Source organism: Panulirus ornatus, chromosome 4 (genome assembly GCF_036320965.1).
Source record: "Panulirus ornatus isolate Po-2019 chromosome 4, ASM3632096v1, whole genome shotgun sequence".
Taxonomy (NCBI): domain Eukaryota; kingdom Metazoa; phylum Arthropoda; class Malacostraca; order Decapoda; family Palinuridae; genus Panulirus; species Panulirus ornatus.
In genome coordinates this window covers 90,717,375-90,732,258 of record NC_092227.1, presented here as the reverse complement: position 1 = coordinate 90,732,258, position 14,884 = coordinate 90,717,375, and the positions used below count along the sequence as shown (strand labels likewise).

The following is a 14,884-nucleotide window of genomic DNA, read 5'->3' as shown; positions in this document are numbered from 1 at the left end:
TTGGGCCATTTCTTTCGTCTGTTTCCTTGCGCTACCTCGCAAACGCGGGAGACAGCGACAAAGCAAAATAAATAAATAAATATATATATATATATATTTTTTTTTTGTCGCTGTCTCCCGCGTTTGCGAGGTAGCGCAAGGAAACATACGAAAGAAATGGCCCAACCCACCCCCATACACATGTATATACATACGTCCACACACGCAAATATACATACCTACACAGCTTTCCATGGTTTACCCCAGACGCCTCACATACCCTGATTCAATCCACTGACAGCACGTCAACCCCGGTATACCACATCGCTCCAATTCACTCTATTCCTTGCCCTCCTTTCACCCTCCTGCATGTTCAGGCCCCGATCACACAAAATCTTTTTCACTCCATCTTTCCACCTCCAATTTGGTCTCCCTCTTCTCCTCGTTCCCTCCACCTCCGACACATATATCCTCTTCGTCAATCTTTCCTCACTCATTCTCTCCATGTGACCAAACCATTTCAAAACACACTCTTCTGCTCTCTCAAAAACGCTCTTTTTATTTCCACACATCTCTCCTACCCGTACGTTACTTACTCGATCAAACCACCTCACACCACACATTGTCCTCAAACATCTCATTTCCAGCACATCCATCCTCCTGCGCACAACTCTATCCATAGTCCACGCCTCGCAACCATACAACATTGTTGGAACCACTATTCCTTCAAACATACCCATTTTTGCTTTCCGAGATAATGTTCTCGACTTCTACACATTCTTCAAGGCTCCTAGAATTTTCGCCCCCTCCCCCACCCTATGATCCACTTCCGCTTCCATGTTTCCATCCGCTGCCAGATCCACTCCCAGATATCTAAAACACTTCACTTCCTCCAGTTTTTCTCCATTCAAACTCACCTCCCAATTGACTTGACCCTCAGTCACTAGCTTCTGCAGTTTCTCACATGAATCAGCCACCAGCGCTGTATCATCAGCAAACAACAACTGACTCACTTCCCAAGCTCTCTCATCCCCAACAGACTTCATCCTTGCCCCTCTTTCCAAAACTCTTGCATTCACCTCCCTAACAACCCCATCCATAAACAAATTAAACAACCATGGAGACATATCACACAACCCTGCCGCAAATCTACATTCACTGAGAACCAATCACTTTCCTCTCTTCCTACACGTACACATGCCTTACATCCTCGATAAAAACTTTTCACTGCTTCTAACAACTTGCCTCCCACACCATATATTCTTAATACCTTCCACAGAGCATCTCTATCAACTCTATCATATGCCTTCTCCAGATCCATAAATGCTACATACAAATCCATTTGCTTTTCTAAGTATTTCTCACATACATTCTTCAAAGCAACACCTGATCCACACATCCTCTACCACTTCTGAAACCACACTGGTCTTCCCCAATCTGATGCTCTGTACATGCCTTCACCCTCTCAATCAATACCCTCCCATACAATTTGCCAGGAATACTCAAAAAACTTATACCTCTGTAATTTGAGCACTCACTCTTATCCCCTTTGCCTTTGTACAATGGCACTATGCACGCATTCCACCAATCCTCAGGCACCTCACCATGAGTCATACATACATTAAATAACCTTACCAACCAGTCAACAATACAGTCACCCCCTTTTTTAATAAATTCCACTGCAATACCATCCAAACCTGCTGGTATTGCAGTGGAATATATATATATATATATATATATATATATATATATATATATATATATATATATATATATACATATATATATATATATATATATATATATATATATATATATATATATATATATATATATAGGTGAGGATATTCCCTCAAAGGCCCAGTCCTCTGTTCTTAACGCTACCTCGCTATCGCGGGAAATGGCGAATAGTATGAAAAAAAAAAAAAAAATATATATATATATATATATATATATATATATATATATATATATATATATATATTATCCCTGGGAATAGGGGATTAAGAATACTTCCCACGTATTCCCTGCGTGTCGTAGAAGGCGACTAAAAGGGGAGGGAGCGGGGGGCTAGAAATCCTCCCCTCTCGTTTTTTTTTAATTTTCCAAAAGAAGGAACAGAGGGGGCCAGGTGAGGATATTCCGAAAAAGGCCCAGTCCTCTGTTCTTAACGCTACCTCGCTAATGCGGGAAATGGCGAATAGTTTGAAAAAAAAAAAAAAAATATATATATATATATATATATATATATATATATATATATGTATATATATATATGTGGGAGTAAGTGATAGAGTGTAAGAAAGTAAATTCTAGATTGATACGGGTAAAACTGAAAGTTGATGGAGAGAGATAGGTGATTATTGGTGCATATGCACCTGGGCATGAGAAGAAAGATCATGAGAGGCAAGTGTTTTGGGAGCAGCTGAATGAGTGTGTTAGTGGTTTTGATGCACAAGACCAGGTTTTATAGTGATGGGTGATTTGAATGCAAAGGTGAGTAATGTGTCAGTTGAGGGAATAACTGGTATACATGGAGTGTTTAGTGTTGTAAATGGAAATGGTGATGAGCTTGTAGATGAATGTGCTGAAAAAGGACTGGTGATTGGGAATACCTGGTTTAAAAAGCGAGATATACATAAGTATACGTATGTAAGTAGGAGAGATGGCCAGAGAGCATTATTGGATTACGTGTTTATTGACAGGCGCACGAAAGAGAGACTTTTGGATGTTAATGTGCTGAGAGGTGCAACTGGAGGGATGTCTGATCATTATCTTGTGGAAGCAAAGGTGAAGATTTGTGGGGGTTTTCAGAAAAAAAGAGTGAATGTTGGGGTGAAGAGAGTGGTGAGAGTAAGTGAGCTTGGGAAGGAGACTTGTGTGGGGAAGTACCAGGAGAGACTGAGTACAGAATGGAAAAAGGTGAGAACAAAGGAGGTAAGGGGAGTGGGGGAGGAATGGGATGTATTCAGGGAGGCACTGATGGCTTGCACAAAAGATGTTTGTGGCACGAGAAGCGTGGGGATGGGTTGATTAGAAAAGGTAGTGAGTGGTCGGATGAAGAAGTGAGATTATTAGTGAAAGAGTGATAGAGTGTAAGAAAGTAAATTCTAGATTGATACAGGTAAAACTGAAAGTTGATGGAGAGAGATGGGTGATTATTGGTGCATATGCACCTGGGCATGAGAAGAAAGATCATGAGAGGCAAGTGTTTTGGGAGCAGCTGAATGAGTGTGTTAGTGGTTTTGATGCACAAGACCAGGTTATAGTGATGGGTGATTTGAATGCAAAGGTGAGTAATGTGTCAGTTGAGTGAATAATTGGTATACATGGAGTGTTTAGTGTTGTAAATGGAAATGGTGATGAGCTTGTAGATTTATTTGCTGAAAAAGGACTGGTGATTGGGAATACCTGGTTTAAAAAGCGAGATATACATAAGTATACGTATGTAAGTAGGAGAGATGGCCAGAGAGCGTTATTGGATTACATGTGAATTGATAGACGCACGAAAGAGAGACTTTTGGATGTTAATGTGCTGAGAGGTGCAACTGGAGGGATGTCTGATCATTATCTTGTGGAAGCGAAGGTGAAGATTTGTGGGGGTTTTCAGAAAAGAAGAGTGAATGTTGGGGTGAAGAGAATGGTGAGAGTAAGTGAGCTTGGGAAGGAGACTTGTGTGGGGAAGTACCAGGAGAGACTGAGTACAGAATGGAAAAAGGTGAGAACAAAGGAGGTAAGGGGAGTGGGGGAGGAATGGGATGTATTCAGGGAAGCACTGATGGCTTGCACAAAAGATGTTTGTGGCACGAGAAGCGTGGGGGTGGGTTGATTAGAAAAGGTAGTGAGTGGTCGGATGAAGAAGTGAGATTATTAGTGAAAGAGTGATAGAGTGTAAGAAAGTAAATTCTAGATTGATACAGGTAAAACTGAAAGTTGATGGAGAGAGATGGGTGATTATTGGTGCATATGCACCTGGGCATGAGAAGAAAGATCATGAGAGGCAAGTGTTTTGGGAGCAGCTGAATGAGTGTGTTAGTGGTTTTGATGCACAAGACCAGGTTATAGTGATGGGTGATTTGAATGCAAAGGTGAGTAATGTGTCAGTTGAGTGAATAATTGGTATACATGGAGTGTTTAGTGTTGTAAATGGAAATGGTGATGAGCTTGTAGATTTATTTGCTGAAAAAGGACTGGTGATTGGGAATACCTGGTTTAAAAAGCGAGATATACATAAGATATACATTGGTAAAGTGTGTGGAAGAAGAAAGTTAAGAGTAAATGTGAATAATAGCAAGGTTATTAGGTACAGTAGGGTCAAGTCAATTAGGAGGTGAGTTTGAATGGAGAAAAACTGGAGGAAGTGAAGTGTTTTAGATATCTGGGAGTGGATCTGGCAGCGGATGGAACCATGGAAGCGGAAGTGGATCATAGGGTGGGGGAGGGGGCAAAAATTCTGGGGGCCTTGAAGAATGTGTGGAAGTCGAGAACATTATCTCGGAAAGCAAAAATGGGTATGTTTGAAGGAATAGTGGTTCCAACAATGTTGTATGGTTGCGAGGCATGGGCTATGGATAGAGTTGTACGCAGGAGGATGGATGTGCTGGAAATGAGATGTTTGAGGACAAGGTGTGGTGTGAGGTGGTTTGATCGAGTGAGTAACGTAAGGGTAAGAGAGATGTGTAGAAATAAAAAGAGCGTGGTTGAGAGAGCAGAAGAGGGTGTTTTGAAGTGGTTTGGGCACATGGAGAGGATGAGTGAGGAAAGATTGACCAAGCGGATATATGTGTCGGAGGTGGAGGGAACAAGGAGAAGTGGGAGACCAAATTGGAGGTGGAAAGATGGAGTGAAAAAGATTTTGTGTGATCGGGGCCTGAACATGCAGGAGGGTGAAAGGAGGGCAAGGAATAGAGTGAACTGCAGCGATGTGGTATACCGGGGCTGACGTGCTGTCAGTGGATTGAATCAAGGCATGTGAAGCGTCTGGGGTAAACCATGGAAAGCTGTGTAGGTATGTATATTTGCGTGTGTGGACGTATGTATATACATGTGTATGGGGGGGGTTGGGCCATTTCTTTCGTCTGTTTCCTTGCGCTACCTCGCAAACGCGGGAGACAGCGACAAAGTATAAAAAAAAAGGAAAAAAAAAACATAAGTATACGTATGTAAGTAGGAGTGATGGCCAGAGAGCGTTATTGGATTACATGTGAATTGATAGACGCACGAAAGAGAGACTTTTGGATGTTAATGTGCTGAGAGGTGCAACTGGAGGGATGTCTGATCATTATCTTGTGGAAGCGAAGGTGAAGATTTGTGGGGGTTTTCAGAAAAGAAGAGTGAATGTTGGGGTGAAGAGAGTGGTGAGAGTAAGTGAGCTTGGGAAGGAGACTTGTGTGGGGAAGTACCAGGAGAGACTGAGTATAGAATGGAAAAAGGTGAGAACAAAGGAGGTAAGGGGAGTGGGGGAGTAATGGGATGTATTTAGGGAAGCACTGATGGCTTGCGCAAAAGATGCTTGTGGCACGAGAAGCGTGGGAGGTGGGTTGATTAGAAAAGGTAGTGATTTGTCGGATGAAGAAGTGAGATTATTAGTGAAAGAGAAGAGAGAGGCATTTGAACGATTTTTACAGGGAAAAAATGCAAATGAGTGGGAGAGGTATAAAAGAAAGAGGCAGGAGGTCAAGAGAAAGGTGCAAGAGGTGAAAAAGAGGGCAAATGAGAGTTGGGGTGAGAGAGTATCATTAAATTTCAGGGAGAATAAAAAGATGTTTTGGAAGGAAGTAAATAAAGTGCGTAAGACAAGGGAGCAAATGGGAACTTCAGTGAAGGGGGCTAATGGGGAGGTGATAACAAGTAGTGGTGATGTGAGAATGAGATGGAGTGAGTATTTTGAAGGTTTGTTGAATGTGTTTGATGATAGAGTGGCAGATATAGGGTGTTTTGGTCGAGGTGGTGTGCAAAGTGAGAGGGTTAGGGAAAATGATTTGGTAAATAGAGCTTGTAGATTCATGTACTGAAAAAGGACTGGTGATTGGGAATACCTGGTTTAAAAAGCGAGATATACATAAGTATACGTATGTAAGTAGGAGAGATGGCCAGAGAGCATTATTGGATTACGTGTTTATTGACAGGCACACGAAAGAAAGACTTTTGGATGTTAATGTGCTGAGAGGTGCAACTGGAGGGATGTCTGATCATTATCTTGTGGAGGCTAAGGTGAAGATTTGTATGGGTTTTCAGAAAAGAAGAGTGAATGTTGGGGTGAAGAGGCTGGTGAGAGTAAGTGAGCTTGGGAAGGAGACTTGTGTGAGGAAGTACCAGGAGAGACTCAGTACAGAATGGAAAAATGTGAGAACAATGGAAGTAAGGGGAGTGGGGGAGGAATGTGATGTATGTAGGGAATCAGTGATGGATTGCGCAAAAGATGCTTGTGGCATGAGAAGCGTGGGATGTGGGTTGATTAGAAAGGGTAGTGAGTGGTGGGATGAAGAAGCAAGATTATTAGTGAAAGAGAAGAGAGAGGCATTTGGACGATTTTTGCAGGGAAAAAATGCAAATGAGTGGGAGATGTATAAAAGAAAGAGACAGGAGGTCAAGAGAAAGGTGCAATAGTTGAAAAAGAGGGCAAATGAGAGTTGGGGTGAGAGAGTATCATTAAATTTTAGGGAGAATAAAAAGATGTTCTGAAAGGAGGAAAATAAAGTGCGTAAGACAAGGGAGCAAACGGGAACTTCAGTGAAGGGCGCAAATGGGAGGTGATAACAAGTAGTGGTGATGTGAGACGGAGATGGAGAGAGCATTTTGAAGGTTTGTTGAATGTGTTTGATGATAGAATGGCAGATATAGGGTGTTTTGGTCGAGGTGGTGTGCAAAGTGAGAGGGTTAGGGAAAATGATTTGGTAAACAGAGAAGAGGTAGTATAAGCATTGCGGAAGATGAAAGCCAGCAAGGCAGCAGGTTTGGATGGTATTGCAGTGGAATTTATAAAAAAAAAGGGGTGACCGTATTGTTGACTGGTTGGTAAGGTTATTTAATGTAAGTATGATTCATGGTGAGGTGCCTGAGGATTGGTGGAATGCGTGCATAGTGCCATTGTATAAAGGCAAAGGGGATAAGAGTGAGTGCTCAAATTACAGAGGTACAAGTTTGTTGAGTATTCCAGGTAAATTATATGGGAGGGTATTGATTGAGAGGGTGAAGGCATGTACAGAGCATCAGATTGGGGAAGAGCAGTGTGGTTTCAGAAGTGGTAGAGGATGTGTGGATCAGGTGTTTGCTTTGAAGAATGTATGTGAGAAATACTTAGAAAAGCAAATGGATTTGTATGTAGCATTTATGGATCTGGAGAAGGCATATGATAGAGTTGATAGAGATGCTCTGTGGAAGGTATTAAGAATATATGGTGTGGGAGGCAAGTTGTTAGAAGCAGTGAAAAGTTTTTATCGAGGATGTAAGGCATGTGTACGTGTAGGAAGAGAGGAAAGTGATTGGTTCTCAGTGAATGTAGGTTTGCGGCAGGGGTGTGTGATGTCTCCATGGTTGTTTAATTTGTTTATGGATGGGGTTGTTAGGGAGGTGAATGCAAGAGTTTTGGAAAGAGGGGCAAGTATGAAGTCTGTTGGGGATGAGAGAGCTTGGGAAGTGAGTCAGTTGTTGTTCACTGATGATACAGCGCTGGTGGCTGATTCATGTGAGAAACTGCAGAAGCTGGTGACTGAGTTTGGAAAAGTGTGTGGAAGAAGAAAGTTAAGAGTAAATGTGAATAAGAGCAAGGTTATTAGGTACAGTAGGGTCAAGTCAATTGGGAGGTGAGTTTGAATGGAGAAAAACTGGAGGAAGTGAAGTGTTTTAGATATCTGGGAGTGGATCTGGCAGCGGATGGAACCATGGAAGCGGAAGTGGATCATAGGGTGGGGGAGGGGGCGAAAATCCTGGGGGCCTTGAAGAATGTGTGGAAGTCGAGAACATTATCTCGGAAAGCAAAAATGGGTATGTTTGAAGGAATAGTGGTTCCAACAATGTTGTATGGTTGCGAGGCGTGGGCTATGGATAGAGTTGTGCGCAGGAGGATGGATGTGCTGGAAATGAGATGTTTGACGACAATGTGTGGTGTGAGGTGGTTTGATCGAGTGAGTAACGTAAGGGTAAGAGAGATGTGTGGAAATAAAAAGAGCGTGGTTGAGAGAGCAGAAGAGGGTGTTTTGAAGTGGTTTGGGCACATGGAGAGGATGAGTGAGGAGAGATTGACCAAGAGGATATATGTGTCGGAGGTGGAGGGAACAAGGAGAAGAGGGAGACCAAATTGGAGGTGGAAAGATGGAGTGAAAAAGATTTTGTGTGATCGGGGCCTGAACATGCAGGAGGGTGAAAGGAGGGCAAGGAATAGAGTGAATTGGAGCGATGTGGTATACCGGGGTTGACGTGCTGTCAGTGGATTGAAGCAGGGCATGTGAAGCGTCTGGGGTAAACCATGGAAATCTGTGTAGGTATGTATATTTGCGTGTGTGGACGTATGTATATACATGTGTATGGGGGGGGGTTGGGCCATTTCTTTCGTCTGTTTCCTTGCGCTACCTCGCAAACGCGGGAGACAGCGACAAAGTATAAAAAAAAAAAAAAAAAAAAATATATATATATATATATATATATATATATATATATATATATATATATATATATATATATATATATATATATATATACATATACATATATATATATACATATATATATATATATATATATATATATATATATATATATATATATATATATATACACATATTTATTTATTCATTTTGCTTTGTCGCTATCTCCCGCATTAGCGAGGTAGCGCAAGGAAACAGACAAAAGACTGGCCCAAAACACCCACATACACATGTATATACATACACGTCCACACATTCAAATATACATACCTATACATCTCAATATACCCATATATATACACACACAGACATATACATATACACACATGTACATAATTCATACTGTCTGCCTTTATTCATTCCCATTGCCACACCAACACACATGAAATAACAACCCCCTCACCCCTCATGTGTGCGAGGTAGCGCTAGGAAAAGACAAAGGCCACTTTCGTCACACTCAGTCTCTAGCTGTCATGTAATTTTGCAACGAAACCACAGCCTTCTCTTTCCACATCCAGGCCCCACAAATCTTTCCATGGTTTACCCCATATGCTTCACATGCCCTGGTTCAATCCATTGACAGCACATCCACCCCCGTATACCACATTGTTCCAATTCAATCTATTCCTTGCATGCCTTTCACCCCCTTCTTGTTCAGGCCTGGATCACTCAAAATCTTTTTCACTCCATCTTTCCACCTCCAATTTGGTCTCCCACTTCTCCTCGTTCCCTCCACCTCGGACACATATATCCTCTTTGTCAATCATTCCTTACTCATTCTCTCCATGTGATTAAACCATTTCAATACACCCTCTTCTGCTCTCTCAACAAAACACTTTTTATTACCACACATCTCTCTTACCCTTTCATTACTTATTCGACTAAACCACATCACACTACATATTATCCTCAGACATCTCATTTCCAACACATCCATCCTCCTCCGCACAACCTTATCCATAGCCCAAGCCTCACAACCATATAGCATTGTTGGAACCACTATTCCTCCAAACATACCCATTTTTGCTCTCTGAGATAACGTTTTCACCTTTCACACATTCTTCAATGCTCCAAGAACCTTCGCCCCTACCCCACCCTGTGACTCACTTACATTTCCATGGTTCCATCCGCTGCCAAATCCACTCCCAGATATCTAAAACACTTCATTTCCTCCAGCTTTTCTCCATTTAAACTTCCCTCCCAATTTACTTGTCCCTCAACTCTACTGAACCTAAGAACCTTGCTCTTATTCACATTCACTCTCAACTTTCTTCTTTCAGACACTTTACCAAACTCAGTCACCAACTTTTGCCATTTCTTACCCAAATAAACCACCAGTGCTGTACCATCAACGTACAACAACTGACTCACTCTCATGCCCTCTCATCCACAACAGACTGCATACTTGCCCCTCTTTCCAAAACTCTTGCATTCACTTCCTTAGCAACCCCATCCATAAACAAATTAAACAGCCATGGAGACATCACGCACCCCTGCCGCAAACCAACATTCACTGGGAACGAATCACTTTCCTCTCTTCTACTTGTACACATGCCTCACATCCTTGATAAACACATTTCACTGCTTCTAGGAACTTACCTCCCACATAATATACTCTTAATACCTTCCACAAAGCATCTCTATCAACCCTATCATATGCCTTCTTCAGATCCATAAATGATACATACAAATCCATTTGCTTTTCTAAGTTTTTCTCACATACATTCCTCAAAGCAAACACCTGATCCACATATCCTCTACCACTTCTGAAACCACACTGCTATTCCCCAATTTGATGATCCGTACATGCCTTTACCCTATCAATCAATACCCTCCCATATAATTTACCAGGAATACTCAACAGGCTTACACCTCTGTAATTTGAACACTCACCTTTATCCCCTCTGCCTATGAACAATGGCCCTATGCATGCATTCCACCAATCCTCAGATACTTCGTCATGAACCATACATACATTAAATATCCTTACCAACTAGTCAACAACACAGTTTCCCCTTTTTAAATAAATTCCACTGCAAAACCATCTAAACCTGCTGCCTTGCTGGTTTTCATCTTCTGCAAAGCTTTTACTACCTCTTCTCTGTTCACCAAATCATTCTCCCTGACCCTCTCACTTCTCACACCACCTCGACCAAAACACACTATATCTGCCACTCTATCATCAAACACATTCAACAAACCTTCAAAATACTCACTCCATCTCCTTCTCACTTCACCACACTTGTTATTACCTCCCCATTAGCCCCCTTCCCGATGTTCCCCTTTGTTCTCGTCTCATGCACTTTATTTACCTCCTTCCAAAACATTTTTAGTTCTCCATAAAATCTAACGATACTCTCTCACCCCAACTCTCATTTAACCTCTTTTTCACCTCTTGCACCTTTCGCTTGACCTCCTCCCTCTTTCTTTTACACATCTCCCTGTTATTTGTACTATTTCCCTGTAAAAATCATCCAAACGCCTCTCTCTTCTCTTTCACTAACAATCTTACTTCTTCATCCCACCACTCACTACCCTTTCTGATCTGCCAATCTCCCACCTTTCTCATACCAGAAGCATCTTTTGCGAAAGCCATTACTGCTTCTCTAAATACATACCACTCCTCCTCCACTCCCCTTACCTCCTTTGTTCTCACCTTTTTCCATTCTGTATTCAGTCTCTCCTGGTACTTCCTCACACAAGTCTCCTTTCCAAGCTCACTTACTCTCACCACTCTCTTCACCGCAACATTCTCTCTTCTCTTCTGAAAACCTCTACAAATCTTCACCTTTGCCTCCACAAGATAATGATCAGACATCCCTCCAGTTGACCCTCTCAGCACATAAACATCCAAAAGTCTCTCTTTCACATGCCTATCAATTAACACATAATCCAATAATGCTCTCTGGCTATCTCTCCTACTTACATACGTATACTTAAGCCAGGTATTCCCATATTTTAATTCATTTACATTTATCATTCTTGATCGCCGTTTCCTTCATCAGCAAGGTAAAGCCAGGAAACAGACGAAGAATGGCCCATCCACCCATATACACACATATATACACTAACGCCCATATACATACATACACTGACAGCACATCGACCCCACTACACCACATCATTCCAAATTCACTCTATTCCTTGCACACCTCTATCCTTAAGAGCAATATGAATATGCTGTGATAAATACTTAAAAGGGGAAAATAGATATATCATTGAGGTATTCAAGATGTTGCATTACTCTAGAGACTGTTGATCAAACTCAAGAAAAAGGCCAATTGCATAATGGAAAGGCAGTGAGACAATATTGAGAACAGAACAGAGGAAAATAAGTATATAACAATCCTTAATTCAAGGAAGGCCTTGGACATGGATACATATCTACAGAAGATGGGCATAAATTTGCTTTACTATCAGGGATGAAGAAAGGTCATGTTGAAAACAAGTAAATGAAAAAGTATCAACAAGGACAGGGGTGTACACTAAATACAATATTCTTGATGTCCAGCTATATACTATGGAGAAATAGGGTGAGGCATTACCAAAAGGATCAGCAAACATAAAGCTGATATACATCATCACAAGACATCAAATGCATTTGTTGTCTACATAGACAAGTATGGACACCTATCAACATGGCAGGAGGCGAATATAAATCCAAGCAAGTACAGAAGAAAAGTCATAGAAACTGCCTATGTATGTGTGAATGAAGCAATAAACAGTTGTAAGGGCTTTATACGTTGGGCCAGACTAGGAGCAAGAATGGCAGTCACAGAAAGCAGGGGAGCATGGCAAAGAAATATGGAACATGCTCAGCTGAGGATAAGGAATGCAGAGTGGCATCTAGTGAGGTAGCACTCTCTTTTGGTGATACATATGCTTGTTTCTTTATATCTTATTCAGTTTTCTGAGGAAGACTTACCCATGAGCCAAAACATTAGAATAGTAAAACTTCGAGGCTATCTCCTGTGTTTACTCACCATACCAGTTCACGCAGTAAATTAAATTTAAACTATAAATCTTAGGTGGCATTTGGAGGCCTATGGTGGCTTTAAAACAGACTTCAAGGCCAAAAGGCACTAGTTCAAAACTTTGCCCATATTCTGTAGTACCTTCAGCTAAAATCTAGGGCCTTGGTGGTACAAGAAATGGCAGTATGTCTGAACTTTGAAATATGGCCTTTATTGGCATAAATCTAAGGCCAAAGTCTGGAACCCTTGGAATGTACCTCTGATCCTAATCATCTTCATCATTAATCAAGGCTACCAGGTTGCTTAACTTAAATAAATATTGTGAATAAATGTAATCTTCAGGGTTGGGGTGGCCTTTGGTGGCCTCAGAATAGCCTTCAGCCCTAACATGTGGCAGGTGAAAACCTTGATCACATTCTGAAATACCTACCCACAAAATCTGGGGCCTCTTGGTGCTACAAGAAGCCGTAGAAATCCCGAACACTGAAGTACAGCAATTGCTGGCCTTTAAAGCCAGACTCTAGTACCCTGACATACCTTGATTATAATATGAGACTGCTTGGTTGTCTAATTTGAGTGAAGTGAAATAAGAGTAATTCATACACTGATATGGCTTTTGGTGTCCTCAAAATGGCCTTTAGGCCCATGTGTGGCATCCTAAAACCTTGCCTCTATCCTGATTTACCTACACTCAAGATTTGGGGCCTCTAGTTGCTAAAGTTTGGCCATGAAAAAGGTACACAATCACACAAACATACAAACAGTTGAAATTATTTTTTGCTCATGGTCCCCGGCTAACCAGCCATGCACACTGTGGCACTAAAAATGTTATATCTCAGCATCTGTCAGGCAGTTAAGAATAAACCTTTAGGCGCTACAGTCAGAAAGATCATTTTCCTTTGCTCTAATAGTGTCTCAACTGGCCAGTTGCTTTGGTTTCTACTCATGCATGGTGCCTAGTATAACTATATTTCTTGCTCCATGATACATCTAGTTTAAAACAGATAGCACAATAACCCAGAAATAGAAACTGGAGAAATGAGATGATATTTCAGTCAAGTCAGAATCATTCTCATTTTCTAACTTCATTTTTACAAACACACAGATTGCCAACAAAAGTGATGATAAATCATACGTAATCAAAGCTGGACTGTATGATAAAATGTGCCTACAGAGAAAAAAATAAAAAAATAGATCAAAACATGTAATAAACTTACATGATCCAACATCAACTCCTACTCTGAACACTATCACCTACCTCTACCCATTTCTGGCTCTTGCAACAGGTTACAAGCTCCAGTTATCAGAAAAAAATGTTTAGCTGAATGAATATTTGGTCAGGAGCATTTTAAAGCAATAATCAAATGATATTCACAACAATGAATTCCTTTTACCTTTAGAGCCCAGCACACCATAAGGATTCAATGCATTGGGCAAAAGAATAATCCTCATGTCAATTGGGATATCCAGTGCTGTTGGTGGCTTGTATTCCTGTAAATAATACAAAAGAAAATTTACTGACAAAGATGTTGGTGGTTTCATTTTTGTAAATGATATATATGGTAGTTAAATCACCAAATTCTCACAAGGATAAAGCTGTTTTGCAATGACAGCATGTACAAATGTACGATGATAAATCTGTCATTGAAAATAATTTTTCCAATTCAAGATAGTCTTTCTTACCCATGTTCCATTAGACACCTTTTGTCCTGTGCTAGCATCAAACTTAACAATCTCTGATGTAAAGAATCCCAAGCCCATGATGAAAGCTCCTTCCACTTGTCCAATATCGACATATGGATTCATACTTCTTCCACAGTCTTCTATGATATCTGCACGTTTTATCTGATGAGTATACAAAGTTTATCATAAATCTAGAAATCATTTTTATATGAATAGGTGATATCCAATATTTTCCCCTCATACATTACGTCCAAACACAGGTCATCAACCACATCTGTAACTATGAATAATTCTTAACATACTCAACACTCATGCATGGATTTTCTAATATGCCTCCTCCAAAAACTTACAATGGCATACACTGGATATATGCATCCAAAGCTTTAAATATTTACTAAAAACCATTTTTGGGTCTACAGGCATCTATAGAGGGTCTATATATGGGTCCATCTTTGGATTTATGGGTGTAATTCCTGACCATAGCATGCATCTAAAGTTCAGCAGGGCTCTCTCCCCACATGCAAGAGTACTAAAAGACCTCCTGCATTAAACAAAACATAAAGTAGAGTGTAATGTAATTCTTCTGTATTCAATATAGAGTGA

General features: G+C 40.8%; 1 protein-coding gene across 1 annotated transcript in view; it reads right to left on the bottom strand.

Annotated features, from left to right (window-relative positions):
* Nucleotides 1–14,884, bottom strand: part of LOC139764912 (uncharacterized) — a 567,165-nt gene that overhangs the window by 48,803 nt on the left and 503,478 nt on the right. The window contains exons 22-23 of the mRNA XM_071691991.1: nucleotides 14,282–14,443; nucleotides 13,993–14,089 (exon numbers count right to left, since the gene is read on the bottom strand). Of these exons, the coding sequence (XP_071548092.1) occupies nucleotides 13,993–14,089; nucleotides 14,282–14,443 (259 nt within the window). The remainder of the gene's footprint in view (nucleotides 1–13,992; nucleotides 14,090–14,281; nucleotides 14,444–14,884) is intronic.